Source organism: Gigantopelta aegis, chromosome 12 (assembly GCF_016097555.1).
Source record: "Gigantopelta aegis isolate Gae_Host chromosome 12, Gae_host_genome, whole genome shotgun sequence".
NCBI lineage: Eukaryota > Metazoa > Mollusca > Gastropoda > Neomphalida > Peltospiridae > Gigantopelta > Gigantopelta aegis.
In genome coordinates, this window is record NC_054710.1 from 37,541,168 (window position 1) to 37,558,485 (window position 17,318).

The 17,318-nt window shown below is 39.3% G+C and overlaps 1 protein-coding gene across 1 annotated transcript in view; it reads left to right on the forward strand.

Annotated features, from left to right (window-relative positions):
• Positions 1–17,318, forward strand: part of LOC121386244 (dynein heavy chain 8, axonemal-like) — a 240,158-nt gene that overhangs the window by 148,448 nt on the left and 74,392 nt on the right. Inside the window, exons 40-48 of the mRNA XM_041517077.1 lie at positions 550–737; positions 1,960–2,046; positions 2,303–2,410; positions 4,487–4,621; positions 5,069–5,230; positions 5,767–6,013; positions 6,891–7,132; positions 7,650–7,790; positions 10,894–11,128. Of these exons, the coding sequence (XP_041373011.1) occupies positions 550–737; positions 1,960–2,046; positions 2,303–2,410; positions 4,487–4,621; positions 5,069–5,230; positions 5,767–6,013; positions 6,891–7,132; positions 7,650–7,790; positions 10,894–11,128 (1,545 nt within the window). The remainder of the gene's footprint in view (positions 1–549; positions 738–1,959; positions 2,047–2,302; positions 2,411–4,486; positions 4,622–5,068; positions 5,231–5,766; positions 6,014–6,890; positions 7,133–7,649; positions 7,791–10,893; positions 11,129–17,318) is intronic.

Consider the following 17,318-nt stretch of genomic DNA (forward strand, 5'->3'; position numbering starts at 1 on the left):
CTCTATACAGTGCATTCCCCAATTCATATTTCCCACTGCTTTGCACATGACACTCACTGGAAACGTTTTTTCTTAACATGCTAGCTTTTGTTTGTTGTTTTTCTGTGGAAAATAGCTTGGAATTTTGAGTTTTTGGCAAGTATTTTTATTTGACAGCAGTGGCAGCATGTTGCGGTCATTTTAAGGGATCAATAGCTGATTGTGACAGCTAATTTGATAATAAATTTGATCGTTTTACCGACAACGAAAATCACCAAAGATTGCAATGTGAATCATAGTTTGTTTTTTAAAACAAATTCTGCTCCGAAAACCACTATTATCGGGATTAATTGACATTGATTAACAACAGACAGTTTGTTTCGTTTCTAACAATAAATTCCTCCAAAACTACCTACGAATTATCAGAGCCTGCTATACGAGACAATGAGTTAATTTGGTTTCAGGGGCATGTTGTATAAGCTCGGTTCTAAATGAGCTTACAAATTTCCACTGCTGAACAAAACATCCTTTATCTTCATTAACTGGGCATTCCTTTTCATTTTTCCTCAGGTTTGGCTCAGTCTGGATCATGGGGATGCTTTGACGAGTTCAACCGTATTGATTTGCCTGTGCTGTCCGTTGCAGCACAGCAAATCTACATTGTGCTGATGGCCAAGAAAGACCGAAAGAAGGAGTTCATTTTCACTGATGGTGACTTAGTGGCTATGGATCCAGAATTTGGAATTTTCATCACAATGGTGAGTTGCTGTGTAGTTTTAACATATTAACCTTTCCATATATTTTAGTTACTATGTTCATATCATGTTGACTGTTTAACTCTTTCACTCCCATTCTCAATTGCAGTCGAGACATGCAAAACTAACATAAAAACCATTCTCGACTAGTCGAGATGCGACCGGTCTTCGTAAACACAGCTGTCAACATTCACAGGTGTTATCTATCTTTATTCTGTGAACGCTAAAACAGTAGAATGACAATTGAACACGTTGAGTATATTTTATTGACTGGTATTCGTATTTAAGTTATCACAATATCAAAAAGAAAGAAAAAAACGGTCTAAATTTGTGTAAACGTTATTGATGATGTAATGCGTACATGAGTTCCATTTCTCGCTATTTGTATACTTATTTAAAACATGTCGGACATTATTATTTAATGAAATTTGAAGATTTGTAAAGGATGTATTCGATGAAAGTAACTGATAATACAGACTTTGAAGTAGATGATGGATGGAATTACTCGTCATCGATTGAAAGTGAAAATAAACTTTGTGAAAGTGTCATAAACAGTGACGTCATGGATCATGATCATAGGGTTTTAAAAAATATAATTAAGTAGTTCTGTAAATTTTATTTTGGTAATTAGACTCACTAATATGTCCTCTAAACTATGACACATCAAAATAGTGTTACATTAGGTGTGTTTTTTTACTATTTGAGTTTGAAAAATGTAGGTTCAAAATTACATATTTCACGTTGGGAACTTGGGTCAGTGATGACGTTTTCTGGTTGTAAAACTGGATGGATAAGAGTTAATTGTATTGTTGTAAAATGCACGGATATATGTTAATAAAAAAAAAGATTAGGTTTTGCCTGTTCAGCAATCCTGAAACGGCTTATTCTTATACCGTAATAAATATGTTTAAATTTCATACTAACTAATTTGTACATAGTAAGAACAGGTAAACAGATATTTCAGATAATATGAATTGCTTGAGTTTTGTGTGGAAAATTATTCAGTAGAATTATATATGTAAATATAGTTCAAAGTTATCCAAGTTTTGATTGCTTAAATCTTTTTTAATAAGATGCAGTAATTGACAATTCAACATTTTAATTTTATCATTTTATTTGACAATTTTATTTTTAAGTAACATTGCTTCTGAGTTTTAGTACCTATATTCTGACATATATTTTTTTTCATTCTTTTATTTGTTCACTCTTTCCTTCATTTGTTCAGAATCCGGGTTATGCTGGTCGGCAAGAATTACCAGAAAACTTGAAAGTGCTATTCAGAACAGTTGCCATGATGGTTCCTGATAGACAAGTATGTATGAGTCTTAGTATTCAGACATCCACTGCTAATACAGTGATACCTTAAAATCAATGTTAAGTCACTAGAATAATCTTTCTCTCACACACTCCATTTGTGCAGTAATACTAAAATAATTAATGAATGCTATTTGTCCCTTGTTTTCAGAACATTTTAGAGCTAAGGTCTGTGTGAGAGTTGTAAATTTTAATAGCAGTTGAAATGTTGCAAATCCTGTGTTTTAGAATTCTATTTATTTTCCCCTTTTCAGATCATTATTCAAGTAAAGCTTGCCAGTTGTGGTTTCATAGAAAATAACACTCTTGCCCAGAAGTTCTATACACTTTACAAACTTTGTGAAGAACAGTTGTCCAAACAGGCAAGTATTCCCAACAATGTATTTACATTCAGTACTTGGCTTTCAAAAGATGAAATATATGTTAATAGCTTGTGTTAATTCTGAACAAATAATTACTAGTATTGTATCATAACATAACATAACTTTCCGCTAATTCAACAGTCACCCAATAATGTCTACATGGTATTTTGGCAGAACATTGATGGATTTTTCAGTTCATCAGATCAACTCCACTATTATACGTTGTAGTCATCAGTGGTTTGACTTAATGGGTTCCATCCCTTCTCTGCCTTTTGTGATTATGAGCTATGCTTTCTGTGGACGAGAACAGGCTTGCATTGATTCTATATCATGGTAAACAAGATCAAAAAGGAAATCCCTTCCGCATGTATTTCGTTCATCAGGCAGCTCATGTGAAAAACATTTTGAACTTTTGTGAATTATGCCAATCAACAAAGAAAGTTTTTTCCAGAGGTCTGGCTAGTGTTGTGTCACGGGGATTCTATAATTCCCGTAACTGAATAAAACACGATTATCCAAATATCTCTCCTAACTGTATATCTATTAGATCTCTCTGTAACAGGCAGTTCAAAACCGCTTTGGCTCGTCTAGGTATGATCAGAGATACGATCTTATATAAAGTATATATTATTATAGCACATTTAGTTCACTAGAAAACACAACAAAACACAATACACAATACACTTTGGAATCTGTATTAACCTACGCTGACAAATGTACAGCCGTAGTAGTTAATTAATAACAACAATAATAACAACCCAGAACTGATCACTTAATTAGTTAATCTCTAGGTGTCTAGGTTACACAATATGCGAATCACTTCACCGTGACACAACACCCACACGTGTGATAATTGAGAAACGCTTCTAGGAGAAGTTAATTAATAAAGGAATTACCACTCTATTCCTAACTGGTTAATTTTTAATTAACCCTTACTACTCGTTCAGTAACGTGTGATAATTGAGAAACGCTGCCAGGAGAACTTAATTTAATAAAGGAATTACAACACTATTCCTAACTGGTTAATTTTTAATTAACCCTTAACTACTCATTCAGTAACCTTGTAACACAGAATTAATACTGGTACCTATCACAATAAAGACAATAACCTACAGTTTACCTAGGTCTTCTAGGATGACTGGCTAAGCTTTATATTACCAAATACTCGTATAATGTTAGAACAAAAAGTCTACGATTTACTTCGTCAGATGACCGAAGACACTGTCTAAAGAATATTGGTATAATACAGTATTAAATATTAAAAGTCACATCAATCACATCAAGGTTATACAACAGAGCAGAAATAATATATTTACCAGTCCGGACGGACACGTTCCCCCGGGATACCTTCCTTTTTGGTTCTCCCTCATAACTCTAAAACACTAGCTATTTATTATAAATCGAAATATCGCCTGGGGGTACAAGGTGGTACTCCCCCTATCATCTGATATTCCACCTCTCCCAGAGTCGGTATCATTTTTCTCTGATCGTCAGTCTGGCTGTCGCCATCGTCGCCAAATCACGGTTGTAAAAACCGCACTCGCAGAGGTATTACGTAACTACTCGCCACATGGCCTCCGCATGTGGCTAAGTGTGTACGGTCGCGCGGAGGTATTACGTAACAAGTTGCCCATCTGGGCTAAGTGCAATGAACTGCACATGGCCCTCTAACACAATTAATATCGCCACAGGCGAAAAGAAATTAAGAGCATGTACCGTCACATTTTGCTTTTGTATAAAATTTGTCTGTCAGAAGATGTATCTTTTGTTCAACAGATTACACACTGCATCAAATAATTACAACAACAAAACCTGTCGGATTCCAATCGGCTAGAATTTCATTGATGTTCACCATCTGTTCATCCCCAGAACTCAAACCCTTGAAAATCACTTTTAGAATCATAACAAAATAAATCCTCAATGAATGAAGAGTGTACATTTTCATTAACATTAGACAACAGAGAATATTGGATTCAGACTCCATTTTGAACTGAATTAGGCAAATGCCAAGTGCCAATCTTTTATGAAATGTACCAGTTGAACGGGCATTTATATCATGATTTTGTTTGTGTACAGGTTCACTATGATTTCGGCCTTAGAAACATCCTGTCTGTATTGCGTACACTAGGCGCAGAGAAGCGGGCTCGTCCAAACGACACAGAGAGTACAATTGTTATGAGAGGTTTGAGGGATATGAATCTGTCAAAACTGGTGAGTTCTCACTTGTTTTATGAATGACTTGTTTTGAAAACAGTTTCCTTTGATTTAGTCAGTCGATACAGCTTTGTTTGCTTTGAATACATGCTCTAGAAACACAACAAAAAGAGAAATGTGTTAACCCGTATACTGAAGAAGAGCAAATGCCACACTTTTATTAATATATATATATACATATATCTATTACCCCAGCAGTCACTCATAAAGGAGGAAATATTTATCATTTTTTCCAGTGAGAAATACTCTGTATTGGTGTAACGTTCAATATTACTGGACGATCTGATGCTGACATAACTACTGGATCGTTGAGCTAGGTGATTTCAGCAGATAGACAAATTTCATTTAGATTTGGGTGCACTTAGATTTGGGTGTTCATTTTTGATTATTAACAATATCGAATGATTTTAAAAACAGTCAATGTCATCTTTTCACATACAATAGGTGGATGAAGATGAGCCTTTGTTTATGAGTCTCATTGATGATTTGTTTCCTGGCATCAAACTGGATGCTGCCACCTATGTTGATCTTCAAATTGCCATTGAAAAACGGGTGGAGGAAGCTAAACTCATCAATCATCCTTCCTGGAATCTTAAAGTTATACAGGTTCGTAACCATATTTTAGTAATAGAAAAGTCTGGAGAAGTCAGTAATTTACTAAACTGCCTTCTAACGATGTGTGTGTCTGTGTATATTATCTTCAGAAGTGGTGGGGGTGGAGGGTATGGCATCTATGTATCTCTAATATTGCAACTTCCATTCCATAAATGAGAAATTTAAATAAATAAATGATGATCTGATCTGACTTCATTGAATGTTATTAACCTTGGTTGTGTAGCAATACAATTGTACATTTGTTATACATTAAAGTTTTCAGATAATAAATAAACTAACACACTCAATTAACTGCCAGAAGAAATTGATGGAAGTCATTTTGAAATTATAGTGTGACCACTTTGTGTTTTGGAGAAGAAAACTATTGCCAAACATGTTCCATAAAATTAAAAATAGTATTTCAGTCTCATTCATGTAATGATCTCAAATTTTGTTCTTATATGGTGAATTCGTAGTGGTCCAGTTGTATCAGTGTACGTGTCACTTGATATTTCAACAAATTAGTCAAATTACTTTTTTCTCTCCAGCTATTTGAGACTCAGAGAGTCCGACATGGTATGATGGTATTGGGACCTAGTGGTGCTGGCAAAACATGCTGTATTCATACTCTGATGAAAGCAATGTCCGATACTGTGGCACCTCATCGTGAAATGAGGATGAACCCAAAAGCCATCACAGCACCTCAAATGTTTGGTCGTCTTGATGTTGCGACAAATGACTGGACAGATGGCATTTTCTCAACTCTGTGGAGGAGGACTCTTAAAGCCAAGAAAGGTCTAATCACTTTACATTGCCATTTCTAATTTAAGTTTTACTTGATTAAAATCTCTCCCTTATACAGATATTTTGTGATTCCATATCACAATCTTACGCTTCCGATCTCAAATTTGGGATACAATAGAATCCTGCTAAATTTGCAACCTGATATAGAATTGTCCAAAATTAATAGTCTGATTCTTAGTTTTATTGCAAGACCTAGCATTCGGTGAAATGATCCTACCGAAGTAACGCAGGAGAGACGTGTCATTTAACCTTATGACTATACTGGATTAATGTTTGACAAAAGTAATGTTGAGGTTTATAATTTTTACTCATCTATTTTTATAAATACATAACATCAGAGCAGGTAATATCTCCCCTTGATGTTTTAGGTATGTTAGCAAATTAACTAATGAAGTAAAGTATCAGTTGTGTTCAAATTTAAGAGATAGCCATTGTATTTGATCAATTGCTGATATTAATGGTGGTTTTACGTACTGTTGCAAATTGAATTTTACTGATGACATGAATTCTCATCGTGGCAACTGCTGCCATTTACTTCGGAATTCCTGTCAGCATCACACGTACACGTGACATCACATAAATGTTTATAAACTGCATTTATGTCATAAAATTTAGAGGAATATATATACATTTTACTAGAGAAAAGATTGAACAGTGAAATTTTCAAAGTGTGTCCAATTAAACAGTGAGAAGTAGCATATGAATATGTAAGTAGGCTCTTGGGGAAATCCCCAGAATAGTTTTTGACACGTTCATGCTGATTTTAGTGTTGCAAATGGATCTGCATTATCTGCAGATTTAATTAGAATGTTTTCGACGTAAATGAAACCTGAAGATATCTTACGTGGCTGTTTTCCTTCTGCACCAGGAGAACATGTCTGGCTGTTGCTAGATGGGCCAGTGGATGCCATTTGGATTGAGAATCTTAACTCTGTGCTGGATGACAACAAAACGTTGACTCTTGCTAATGGTGATCGGATCCCCATGGCCGCCAACTGCAAGATTGTCTTTGAAGTGCACAACATAGACAATGCCTCTCCAGCCACTGTATCCAGAAATGGTATGGTCTATATGAGCAGTTCGGCTCTTGATTGGAGACCTATTCTACAGGTTGGTATTTTCTGTTGGCTAAATTTTATTGTGTGAATTGTTTTTTGTAAGCAGCATACCTGTTGTTCTCAATAAAATGTACAACACCTCCCCTCCCCAATAATAAAAACGAAAATAATAATGCATATGGTATAAGTGGAAAGGTGTGGTAGCTTCTGTACATGTACAAACATTGCCCTTATTTATATCGCACATGTATTCAGTTATTCAGGCAAAATATACCATGCATGCCTATTTCAGTTGGGAAACAGACAACACCCATTACCTGGGATGCTTATAATTTACTTCGAAAAAAAGAAAAAAAAGCTAATATGTAAATGAACATCATATACACGATAATGTATACACACACACACACACACAGAGAAAGAAACTATAAACACACACACACACACACACACAACACACGCATATATACACACATACACACAAGGAAATCATATTAAGGGATTAATTGTCTTTTCTATAACAACTTGAATGTTCTGCATATACATATTCTTGCTTCATTACCTTACAGGGTTGGTTGAAAACCAGGAATGCAAATGAATCGGATATATTGTTGAATCTGTTTGACAATATATTTGCTGACCTGCATGAGTTTGTTGATGTTTCACTAATGCCTAAGATGAAAGTTCTGCAGTGTAACTACATCAGACAGGTATATACATGTAGATAAGACATTATGACTTATTACAGTTTACAATTTTCAAAAAAATAAATCGGTCTGACAACCAGAATTGGCTATATCTAAAGTTATGCTTTTCAGAAAAAACAAGCTTTAGCATTTAAAAAGAAATATTCTGAAAAATCACACCCACACCCACCAAAAAAAGAAAAGAAAAGCAATGTGTTTATTTATTAGTCCCCTACTTTTCCAACTGGTGGGGACTATATAGTTTTCTTCTTCATCCTTCTGTTTCTCTGTCTGCATGTCTGTCCCACATATGTGACCTGCTCTGGCGAAATCAGTTGCATGTTACAGTTGTCTATTTTGCGTAATGCAGCAATTATTGAAAAAATACGATTTTGACAAAATAAAAGTACCTACATGTTTAAGTTATCATTTCAAACTACCCTCGTTTAATTTAATAACCTGTAAGTACTTATTATTACAAATTTTAGTTGGTGTTATTATTCAGAGTTGAAACAGTGGTCCGAATTCAGCTGTTCTTTGTTAATTTTTCCCACTTTGAATCGCAGTAGCTGTTTGATGAATAGCTTCATATTTGGTATCAAATTGCACCAAAATAATTCCTCTACAACATCCTTTCAGTGACGTATTGGTATAACCTGGATGTAAGACAATAGGAATCGAAAACTGACTAGACACAAAGCAGTTTGTTACTAGAAAGACATTTGATATACATCCTTTGATTGGTCACTGACAAGGTCACAGCGGCTTTCTGGGTAATCGAAGCATTCATGTAACAGTAGTTCATCGAAGGAAAATACAGAGGAAGAAAAAAGATGGCTGTGCCTATGGTTTTTGTTTGAAGAGCAATTTTTAAATGTGACTTTATGTAACATTCCAGTTGGTTATTTTACTTTTTGATGATCTTAAAGTGAGTAAAAAAGACCCACTTCTTGCGAGAGCCATCAGTGAGCTGAACAATCTAAATTTTAAATGAGCCAATTCGGTTAATGAGTGGACAAATGTAATTTCTGATTATTCCTGAGATAAGGACGATCACTATGATGGGGATGAAATTCGAAACCAAAATTTATTTGTGAGTGACCCTGGATGCAGGCCTTCTAGACCTATATTTCTTATATTTTTTATAGGATCCTATAAAACTCCTATATTGAGATTCATTTCCTATATTTCCTATGTTTGACTCAGTTGCTTTGCCAAAATGCCAATGAATAAAATATGTTACTGAGTTATATTAGCAGTGAAAGGTAGCTAGCCTGTCAGAAATTCAGAAGATGCTTTGAATGTGGGAGATCTGTGTCAAGTGCCAATCAAGATCCTGCTCACCTGATTAGGTGAGGAGGATGTATTACTGATGCAAGATGCACCAACTTTCAAAATATCCTGGATATCGGCATGGACTGCTGGCAAGCCTTGGTATATATTTGTTGAGGTAGTAGATGGTATCTTGTGTACATACGCAAGGTAAGAACGTACCATTAGAAGGACTGGCCAAAAGTACTCGCCCCAGATAAGTAAAAATTTCTAAACACAAAGTGCCTGTTTATCCCTTTTGTACACTTGCAATTTTTGTAATTCCGTAGTCTGCAGCAAGCATGCGTGTGTGTGTGTGAGGCCCCTGATTATTATATCGAGTACCATATTTGACCGGAAGTAGGCCCACCTCTTTGAATAAGCACCCCATCATTTTGAAGGCATTTAAGAAATTTGGCATTTATTCGTAAATCGTGGTATTTTATGTCTGTGTCTGTGAAGTAAATTGCTGAAAATGTTGAAGAATCGAGAAAAAAGCTGTTTAGGACGTTACAATCCAGCACGTTATTAAAATGGATAAGTAGACTCTTTGTAAAGTTAGTTTTCGCTTTATCTATGTGAGCTTGCGCAACACACGTGTGACATAAAACAAGGTCAGGGAATTCCCACCGCACAGTCGGTTTTTCACTAATGTAGTAGTGTTTCGTATTACGAAATTAGGTTGTCCATCTGCAAGTTTTCGCATTTGTTTCCCAATTAAATTGATGTATTAAATATACATGCAATTAACATTTAATTGACTAAATGTTAAAGAACAGTGAGTAGGCGTGTGTGCAGGAAAATTTGTAACGGAATTTAAGCAGTCTCTGACTGAGTCTGTGTGTCAGACTCTCTTCGAGAGCGCCAAACGCCAGAATTTCTAAGGAAAACTGAGGGTATACTCCCCCTGAAAATTGTGAAAATTAAATGTCCAGAAATGCAATGTCCTGCATCTACAAGTAAAATTCATCCTGAAAAATAGAGGGATATACTTTTTTTAATATTTAAACTCATCCGTCATGAACCCTCCCCTCTAAAAAAAACACACAACAAAACAACCCAGAACCCCCCCTCGCCCCCCAAAAAAAAGAAACCAAAAAATAATAATAATAACTAAATAATTTAATAAAAATAAAATAATAATAATGTTATTCACTGTGAAATCATTAACCCAGAGTAGCATATTTTCGATAATCATTCTAAAGTAGAGTGTTAAAGTTTAAAAAAAAACATAAGCTCATTTCCAATTTTGATTCGTGCCGATAGCACTTTTTTTTTTTTTTTTTTTTACATTCACAAATTAAACGAAATAAACATACAGGGCTTACATGTGCTTTGTACAATGTGAAATTGTTTGAAACACACAGTTTAATTTTGATTTAAACTGTTTACGTTTTGGGACGAGTTAATTTGTTTGTGGGCAAGTTGAGAGTTACTTGCCCGGCGGGCAGCTGAAAATTTTAGGATATGGCCAGCCCTGATTAGTAATGTAAATGTCTTTAGAAATCCATGTTAAATGCCTATAATCATGATAATCGGTCCAAACTCGTGGCGATTACCCATTTTTAACGGGAGTTATGGCCCATGAACTTTGAAGATATAAAACAAAAATTTCCATACTTTTTTTTTGCAATGACTCACGATATTGAGCTAAAAATGTGTGTAGCTTTATCATGTACTGTTACAGAATATGTTAGACTTCCATGGCAATTTACCCATTTTATACAACATTTAAGAAACTTGAACTTAGGAGATACGAAAGTTTGTTGTCTTGACTTTATTTTTTGCAATGGAATATTGGTACTATTATTTACAGGCATGTGATCTCCTAGATGGCCTGATATCGATCGATGACCCGAAATCGGCACAGTACTCGGCTAAGCATCTTGAGCAGCTGTTCATCTTTGCGCTGATGTGGAGTTTGGGAGCCCTGCTGGAGCTTGATGACCGGGAGAAGATGGAGCAATTTATTCTGAGTCACGAATCCAAGTTCAAACACCCACCTGTTGAGGAGGGTGAAACCATGTTTGAATATCTGGTTGATGAACAAGGTAAAAATTATATGATTTATTTTAGTGTTTGTTTGTATATACAGTGAATCTTCTCTAAACCGGACACGCTTGGGACCAAGTAAAAAGTCTGGTTTTAAAAGGTATCCGGTTTACAGAGGTTTTCTTCTGGACAGCTCTTTAAAAAAAGGACTATGAAAAATGTCTGGTTTTGAGACAATTCCGGTTTACACAGTATCCGGTTTTGAGAGGTTTCACTTAGTCTTATTCAACTTACCGTACTAGCACAACAACAATGCTATACGACCCTGAGTTATAACCTCCACTGCAGAATTATCTCCCCTTGCCGGATGTATAACCTACACCCGCGCATGGGTAGACCGTATATCCTTCTGGTTTTTTTATTCTGCAATCCTCCATTGCAGTCGTGTTCGAGTTCTGTAGTAAAAATTTTTGTCAAATTGTCAGATTATTTATTAATTTGTAATTTTGTTTTACTCTGTCATACGAGGTCTTTTGGGTAATTTACACAGGGGGTTAATGTCTGACACGGCTTCCTCGGGCTCCAACCGGTTGGTTGTGTGTGCCGAGGGGGGTTGTCTTAAACGACTGCCCCAGTTTGATCAGCATTTGTTATGTCGGACATGTCGTTCTTGTTGTTTTGAACACCAGTGTCATATCTGTGTAAATTGGTCCCCCTCCACGTGGGGGAAGGCTAAGAAGCTGTCAAAAGACGTCGAGCGAAAGAGGATGATTAGACGTGAACGGGACGGCGGAGCACAGTGGCAACCTACGGGGTCGTGCTCCATACCGATTTGCCGGCGGTCGGCAAGTCGGTGTCCAGTTCAAAGAGCTCGTGGACAAGTGGTAGGCGCAAGGGCGCCTCCTCGTCTGTTCGCCATCTTCATGGTGATACCAGTAAACCCGAAGCAGGGAAGGTTTCTTCCAGGTCGGGCTCCATTTGACCTGGGGATTTGCTTTTGCCTCCGTCGGTGGAGGCGGCGCCGGTTACGGTTGTAACGGGTGGTCAGTCGGAGGGAGTGCAGTCGTGGCAGGAACGACTGTGTCTCTCAGTTCCGACTCCCATCTTGCTGATGGGGGCAGGGTTATCGGTCCTTCTGTGGATGGGTCGATTAGCTCTAGAATGAAGTCCGCTTCGCGCGCCGTTTGGCTCACCAGATTTCTGGTGCAGGGTTGGTCGTGGCGTTCGAGGGCGCCGTTTCGGCCAACACGTCTTTCGGCGCTACTTCGGTGATCGAGCCACTTGGCGAAATCGCGAAGTCTTACAACGTTGTCTCGGTCACGGAGCCGGGTGGCATTGTTTCGGGTGCGACGCCAGTAGGCGTCCCTTCTGTTGTTGGGGCGCCTGTACAGCGTCATCAACTTTTAGATCGTTCGCATGTGGCTACGTCAACTGGGTTGGCTAATCCACACGTGGTACGTTGGGTTCAGAATTCGGCACAGGATTCGTACGTGTACGAATTTCCTGACGGTCCGGTTCAACCGACACCACCAGTCCCGTTGTCTGTTTCGGCAGAGATCAGGGAAACTGCAGCTTTCTTGGGTGCGCCTGTGTCTACACCGATGGTCAATCCGGACCTGTCAGATCGGGGTAGAGGTTCCAGGCGTTATCCCTCGACTGCATGGGCGGAACCTTTCGTTCAGGGTCCGATGGTTTCGAGTCACCCTCGGGGGCGGACTCGGGGGGGACTATGTTTCTCTTTTTGAGAATTTCATGGCCTGGCTAGGGGAATCGCCTCCACCAGTCCCTCCACCACCGTTTTTTTCAGCGAGACCGAAGTTGGACCAGTTTGTAGATTCAGCCGGTCCGCATCGTCCTGCCCATGCAGTTTCGTTTCCGTTACGGTCAGCGCATGGCACGTCGTTTGAAAAAATGTCTTCTTCGGAAGATGATTTTCCCTCCGAATCAGTGTGTGGTTCGGGGGAAGGGTCGGCACCAGGTTCGGTGCTTGACAAGATTCCCAATTTGGCCGATGGTACGCCAGATGGCGATTATGATTACCAGGCGGTTCTTGGTTTTGTACGGGAACAGGTCCGACTGGTGTGCGCGGATGCAATTCCGTCGGAGGAGGCTGTTCAGTCTTACAAGGGCGTTTCGTTTGGAAACCGGCCTTTAGCGACGGACACTCCGCGGCAGGATTTCGGCTTGCCGTTAGCGCACGAGGCGCATGAATCTCTTGCAGAGATTGATGCTTTGATTGTGGGTAGCGATCGTATTTTGGGGGCAGTGGTAGAAGAGTTTCCGGCAGCGTTAGCTACCGGGAAACTGTTGTCTGCGGCGAAGGTTTTGTCCACGTCTTCGTATAAGACATTGGGAGCTTCCTTCCTTTCACATCCAGCGGTCATTTCCGCTAGGGTGAAGGCAGACTGCCACCCATCTCCTAATGTCAGTGTGCCTCTCACGGATTTAGAGACTTTGGAGAGGTTATCTAAACTTCTTTTTCAAGTCAATAGGTACGTTCCTATTTGGGTTAGATAAAGCAGTCACGGGTCTTCCGCCGATGGCTAAGGGTTGTTTGTTGGCGGCTTCTAAAGCCTCTCATCACGTCGCTCAGCTTGCTGGGCGTGTTTTTGCCAACAGTCTACTTCTGCGTCGGGATCACTACCTGGCGGGACTGAGAGCGACGGGTGTGGTTAAAACCTACTTTCGTAGTCGCTCAGTAAGGGAAACTTTACTTTTTGGGACCAATTTTAACTTGGTCATGGACCAAGAAGCGGCGAAATTCGTCCCTGCTGCTCCGTCCCGAACTGCTCGTAAGCGCCAGGCGGCGTCTACTTTTAAGCCTCCACCTGTTAAGAAATCAACTTTTCTTGACAGTTATTAGATCCCTGTGGGGTCTGATTCAGGCGTGCAGTCTGGTAATGCCTGTGGTTCATCGAAACAGGGACGTTTTCGTGGGAAGCCGGCACGTTTTCGTGATTCCGCTCGGGGGCAAGGCGTCCAGAGGTGGGAAGCGGCCGGGATGAGGGTGCATGGACTATCGACATCTGCTTACGGAGGTTCCGTTAGCAGATCTTCCTATGGGGGGCAGATTGCGCCATTTTGTTCAAAGTTGGTGGGAACTACCAGATCTGGACCCATGGGTTTTGTCGGTTGTCCGCAACAGATACAGAATTCCGTTTTCTTCACCCCCTCCACTGACGTTCTCCCCCCAGTTACCTGCAGTACCGCCTGTCGACAAACGAGTCCTGGTGGAGAAGATGGTTGTCGAGTTTCTCGACAAGAAAGCCATCCATCCAGTGGCGACCAATTCTAAACCTGAAGCCGCTGAATTATTTCGTCGTTATTCCATCTATGAAGATGGAGACGGTTCAGTCTGTTCGCGCTTTGCTTCAGGTGGGGGAATGGGCGGCGTCCATCGATTTGAAGCACGCTTACCTGCATGTTCCAATCCATCGGGATTTTTGGAAGTACTTGCGGTTCCTCTACGACGGCAGAGCTTACGAGTTTCAAGTTCTGCCGTTCGGATTGGCCACAAGCCCTCACGTCTTTACTCGGGTAGTAAAGGCAGTGGTGGGGCGTGTACATCTGTTGGGTATACGGATGCACAATTACCTGGACGATTGGTTAATTCCGGCGGCGTCACAGACGGCATGTCTCGTGGGCGTGGAGTTCGTGATCGACATGATTCTCCGATTGGGGTTTATTCCCAATTGGGTCAAGTCGGAATTAGTGCCAACGCAGGTTTTCACTTATCTCGGGGTGGTTTTCAACCTTGTGGAGGCGTCCGTTCTTCCGACGGATTCGCGACTAAACAATTTCAGGATGTTGGCGCAACGTCTTCTGGTGGAGCAAAGTGCGTCGGTGCGCACGCTCCATGTGTTGATAGGCCATCTCGAACAGTGAGAAGTCACCGGTCGTCCATTTTCACTACTCTGAGGCAGTGTGGACGTCAAGATTTCTCAACGAATCTCGTGTTGCATGACTTGCTTAAGTCGTTGCAAAACACGGTTGAGAAGCCTTCCATTTTGCCTAAAGGGAATGTTTTTCTGGTTCTGCATGCACTCAAAGGCAAGCCCTACGAGCCTTTGAAATTCGCTCGTCTCACTAGCGGCTTGCCTTCGTATTAGTGAGATTCATGCTTTTTTGCATGATTTGGTGGATTACAATACGGACGGGTCAGTTACATTACTTACTGATCCTGTTTTCGTGGCTAAGAACCAGGTGCCAGGGGAAGAGTTTCCTCCGGCCATTATTCAGTGTTTATCTCGTACACTTTCTGCGGATAATTCTGATAGACTGCTTTGTCCGGTGCGGGCTTTGAAATTCTATTTGGAGCGTACTAGAAATCTCCGGCAAAACACTAAGAGACTGTTTATCTCTTTCACACGCCAACCAGGAGACATTACGAAGAATGCTTTGTCGAGATGGATTGCTGCAACCATCAAATTGGCATATGAGAAGGCGGGTGATCATGTTCTGCGGAATTTCTCCGTTCGACCTCATGAGATTCGGGCGATTTCTGCTTCCCTTAATTTCCATGATTCTTTGGACATTTTCAAGGTCATGAGTGCCGGATTTTGGAAAGGTCGACACGTTTGACCGGTTTTATTTCCGTGATATGGCTGTTGGTCCGGACGGAACTCGGCGGATTCAGTCAGTCATTGCAGGGCAGCAACTCATTTCGGTGCGCAGGGCCACGAGTAGGGGGCGACCCTTATTTCGTCCGGTCGCTAGCGGCAGTCTTTCTGGGAGATAGTTCTCCACCTCCTGTTTGGAGAGTAGGGGGTGGATGGTTGACTATCTGGGGCAGTCGAGTGTCTTTTACCATTACATGGTGTGCGGGTTTCCTCACCTTGTTAACTTGGTTTACTTTTAATTGGGGTTGTAGTTCTTCAATTTAAAAGTCACTTTGACATTTTATACCTCGTATGATGTGGGTTGCTTTTTCACTGTATCATTACTTGAGACGAAACACTACTGGTTGAATGGGTAAGTCCTCCTTGTTTTCTTACCTCCTCCCTTTAATGTTAAATTCTCGTGCTTTAACGGTGTTATATCACATCTGTTATAGCATTGTTGTTGTGCTAGTACGGTAAGTTGAATAAGACTATTAGAAAATTTGTTTCTAATTTTCATTATTATTCATACTTACCTAGTACTAGCACAACAACAACCGTTACCTCCCACCCGCCCCGAGAGAGGTCTTTTTTGATTCAGTCATTCCGGACTTTGAATCGATAACGAGGATATACGGTCTACCCATGCGCGGGTGTAGGTTATACATCCGGCAAGGAGGTTATAACTCAGGGTCGTATAGCATTGTTGTTGTGCTAGTACTAGGTAAGTATGAATAATAATGAAAATTAGAAACAAATTTTCTAAGTATGTGATATTTCACTGATATTCCAAATTATATCTTTCTTCAACCATTTAGTTAAAATTGACAGACATATTGAAGTATACTGAACAGATTTCAAATCAACTGCAAAATACTGTAAATCGAAAAAAAAAAAAAAAAACTAAGCCAGTTTTTGTATTTTTTTACGACTGACTGGTCACAAGAACACTCGACACTTTTTGATGTTATGCAATGTGCACTATTTCCGGTTTGAAATTTAGCCTCAAACATCCAAGTGACGCTGCTTGTCTCCAACTTAATTTTAATAAAAACATTACAGTGTTATACATCTAAAGTAATTAGTATTTTTTGCTTTATTTATTGCATAATTTATAGCCTGTTGTTTGACCAGTTAATCGCTGACGAAACAACCACACATAATCAGTCCAATAAAAATGTGTTTTCGGAGTAGTCTATTGTGCATACAGGGGTCGTAAGCTGTTTTTCCACTGAGACGTACTAGTATTCTTTGCTTTGGTACTGTTCTTACTTTGTCAAATAAAAAAAACAATGTTTTATCGTTAATGACTGTTATACCGTTGTTACCAAGCCCAAAACAATTCGTTTTCATGGATTTGTTTTCTACGACAGAACTAATTTATTTTTAACCACAATTATATGTCTTTATTGCTAAAAGTTACAAACATTGAAACTATAAGACTGTATTCATAATACTGATATTTCGTTTTGCTTTGCTGCGACACTGCACCGGAAGTGATAATAGTTTTAATTATTGTGCCACGAACAGTAGTGTACATAGGATATGTGACTTTTTATTTACCTTGGTTCTGAAATCCAATTTAATTGTTCACAGTTAATTAATTCAAATCGTTATTAAATATGTATAAGTTTTAAGACTTGTTTGATTT